A 3913-nucleotide genomic window follows, 5' to 3' on the forward strand; every position below is an offset into this window, starting at 1 on the left:
ATAAAATTATAACAACAGATTATTACTAAAAATAAAGCTAACTTGATATCAAGTCTAATCACAGCACAAAATCTACTTTTCACACTGGAAAATGGAGACCCCATTGTGTGATGCTGTGAGCACAGACTGTCTACTTCTCAGAATTTATTTTTTTTTCAGAATCCTCTTTAAAAGGGCCAAACACTTCACGTACAGTCAACACATTGAAGAACAAGTTTGCACCGTCAAACTTCTACTTTCTTTTCCCTAAACAAAAGCCATGTGTGCATAAACAAAGCAAAGTAGAATCAGGCCCACCGCTATCCATATGCGGTTTTCATTCCTGCAGACCAGTCCTCTCCTGCTGCTTTTCCACTAAGTTCTGGCATATAACTCATTGTTGGAACATAGCAAGGCCAAACACACAAAACTGAAAGCAGAAATGTCTCTTTAAAGGTGACATTTTGAGACGCTGAGAAACAGAGAGGCATGAAAAATTACTTAATGGATAATGTGTTACTGTCATCACTAACAAACAAGTTCTCTGAGCACACCCTGAAACTAAGGGATTAGCTGGGAGGAAGGCAAGGAGGAGAGGCATTGCATTGAGTCCTCTTGACTTTAAAAGATGGCTTACCACTGGAGACAGTCTAATTGGAAGACAAACTGTGAAAACAGGTAACTGGAAACAAGATTGTTATCCTTGATCTCAGTAGTACTTTGCTCATTGGCTACTGTCACAGTGCAATATACCAGCTGCAACTCTGTTGACACACAAAACATGCCAAGAAGATTAGGAAGTAAATACTCTATTTGGAGCGGAGACAAAAGGTCAAACTTCACCAACTGCAAAAGCAAATGTTAAAAAAAAAACAAAACACACACACACCAAAAAAACCCTCTGCAATAACTAAGTACAGTTCTAGGGACATGCAGAATCTGCCAATTCACAAATAGGAAATGAGGGAATTGCCCCCATAGCTGAGGTGAACAAAGTATAGTAGAGCCATAGGGGAAAGGTGGGACTGGGTCTGTTATGGGCGATAGGGATACAGAAAGACCAGCACTACTGAAGAGTGAAAATACAGAGGAAACATGGCATAAAAGGCAGGAACTGTCTGTTCCTGTTGCCGATGGATCTCAAATACATAACATTCCACTCTGTGAGCCTCGAATTCAAGAATATATGAAATTCAGGGAAAATCTGGAAGTAACAACAGAAACAAATTACAGAAATGTCTTGGAAGTTTAAAAAAAAAAAAAAAAACACGCAACAAACAAACCATGAGCCATCCTAAGAAATAATTAAGGCCTCAAAAGCAACACTATTAGAGTTTAAAAGTTTTTAAGGCCTACCACTTTAAGTACTTGTTTGGATCAGGGTGGAGGGAAAGTCAGGAGGGATGAATCGGGCACAAATCATACACTTAATAACCAGGGGCAACAAAGAAAAACTAAATCGAAAACGGCAGCTATGTCAGTAAAGTTTTCAGAAGAGACTTGGACTAAGGTCTGGACCGGTTTGCTGAAAGAAAGGAGGAGTAATCTTACCAACTGGTACTTAGTCAGATTGGGGAAAAATTATACACAAAACAAAATTATTTGTAGGAACAGTTCTGTTCTGGCACAAGGATGGATCAAATTATTTAATAAATTTAAAACAAAATTTAAAAAAAACCTTCTAATTCCCTCCAATGATTATTACATACACAACTAAAATAATTCTGCTGTTTATGTCAAATTATCTGGAGTGCTGTGTCCCAGATAACACATCAGCCATAAACTAACATAAAAATCAAATTGCCAAGCTGCTCTATGGGTGCATTTTAAACATGTTCACAGAAATCAGAGGGTCTTGTTCTGCTATCTTCCTTTAATCATCCATACGCCCAAGGATAATATCCACCCTCAATACTGCTTTCATGACTTACTGGTGCTTATAATGAACTACCAGGGATGCCTCATCTTCTAAGTAGAGAAGCAAAATATTCTCTCTCAGGGAACACTGAATTATCATTATGCAAGTCTTCTTTTCTGTCTTTTTGTTTAATAGAACTAGAAAGAGACGATTCATTCTAAGTACAGACAGCAAGGTTTCTGCAGGCTCACGCCTGCAACATTTCCCCATAGAAGCAGCTGTACCACAAGCCAGCAGCATGCCTTACACCCCCCCGCAGCCAGACACACCTATGCACGTGCTGTATGAAGCCATTCCATGTCATCACCGAGCTCCACGATGACCGAAGCCTACACAGAGCTAGTATGTGTCAGGGAGCAATACTATTCTGTGGCTTAAATACTCACAGTCAATAATTACATAATCTTATCAATATAAATGCACTCTCTGTCTTTTGAAGTGTTGACAAATCTTTTAACGTTGACATAAATTGTAACTTTTCATTACTCGCAGTATTTAGTCTTTTGCACAACTCTTAACTAGATATACTTAAAATCAATTCCAATTAAAGATCTTTCCGTTTTTCCGTAGTCCAAGTCTCATATAACACATGCACTCACCTGAGTCACCTAAAACCTGCCAGCTCTCCATTCAGGTGCAAATCATTTTGTATATTTCAACTACCTCCAGTGACACAAAAAATTAGACAATTTCTGTTTCTCATACTGTCAACTTGGGCTTTTCACTTCTCCTCCCCCTGCCAGTTCCTCTACTTCCCTTCTGCTCTCTGCTTTCTCCAACAGCTGCTCCATACACTTCACTCCAGGAAAACACTGGTCCAATGCAACAAGCAGCTCTGACCTAGTGAGGACTCCTCAGTTTGACTGCCAGCTGTGGTCCCAAGAGAGGGTCCCCCATTTTCTCCACTCCAGCACAGCACTTACATGTTGCATTTTGCTGTAGAAGAATCCAGGAAGCTCCTTATACTGAAAGAGTCAGGGGACCTTTGAAAAGAAACTGGAAACCAACAAAAGGATGTAGCCTACTGCCTATCAGTTCTTCGTGGACTACAAAGCAGTATTTTGTAGTCAAAATATTCTTAGAGTAACTGTTCTTAGTTGTAGTAATTTCCCAGACCATTTCATCTTTGATTTCCCAAGTACATTCCCAGTGTCGCAGCATCTATATTATAAGAAGTAATGAGGAATATAAATTAACAAAATTCATTCATGGAAATAACGCCCCAGTAACACTTTCTATGTCCAGCATCACAAGACCTAAATACGGAAACAAACTTGCTTTTAAATATTGAAAGTGGTTTTGAAAACAAAACCGATTTGCTTTGAGAGACAGTCCACCTTATCAAAGAATGAATATTTGCATCTGTAGCTGTGCACAGAGCTCTAGAAGTGAACCCCCTCTGAAGCCAGGTGGCATCCCAGGAAAATGCAAGAACACATGGCAAGTGTCCCAATGATGTTAATACCAACCAGATGCTAGAATAAGTGTGCACAACTGGGGCCATCACTCTGAGAACAGAGCTAGAGGGGCAAGGGAAATTACAGTCAGCAAGAAAAAAGATCTGATTTAGAATAAACACCTTTTCTTTACCAACAGGTTAGAAAGTTGCATCTTGGAACGTCAGAGCACTGATAATCGCATCTGGCAAGGGTAATAAGACAGTGGTCCTGGGCCCAGTTCGTTTTACTCAATGCAGATTTACCCACTTATGGACAGACAGTATTTTGATCTTCAAGACAGGGGAAGAAGTATGTAAAACATGTTGTTTCCTCAAATATTCCAAATCAAAGCTTTACAACTAGCTAGCGAGCAAGAACCTTTAGAACTAGGCAAACACACACATACAAAACCAACTTACCAAAAAAGTATCCGCAAAATGTTTGCGACCAGTAACACTAGGCAGACGTAGGTGGAAAAGCCCTCTGCATTCTGTGTCCGCCGGATGTCTCTGTACTGGGGAATGTAGGGCACCACGCCGCCGAACACCATGGCCCCCGCAGCACCCCACGACACCAG

At 40.2% G+C, this 3913-nt stretch overlaps 1 protein-coding gene across 1 annotated transcript; it reads right to left on the reverse strand.

Moving 5' to 3' along the window:
* Positions 1-3755: 3755 nt before the first annotated feature.
* On the reverse strand, positions 3756-3913 carry PQLC1 (PQ loop repeat containing 1; the record flags this gene model as incomplete). The annotated part of the gene is made up of 1 exon (XM_009705370.1): positions 3756-3913. A coding segment is annotated over one exon (158 nt), but the record flags the coding sequence as incomplete, so codon positions are not given.

The sequence above is a fragment of the Cariama cristata genome, unplaced genomic scaffold (genome assembly GCF_000690535.1).
Source record: "Cariama cristata isolate BGI_N322 unplaced genomic scaffold, ASM69053v1 scaffold33238, whole genome shotgun sequence".
Taxonomy (NCBI): Eukaryota; Metazoa; Chordata; class Aves; order Cariamiformes; family Cariamidae; genus Cariama; species Cariama cristata.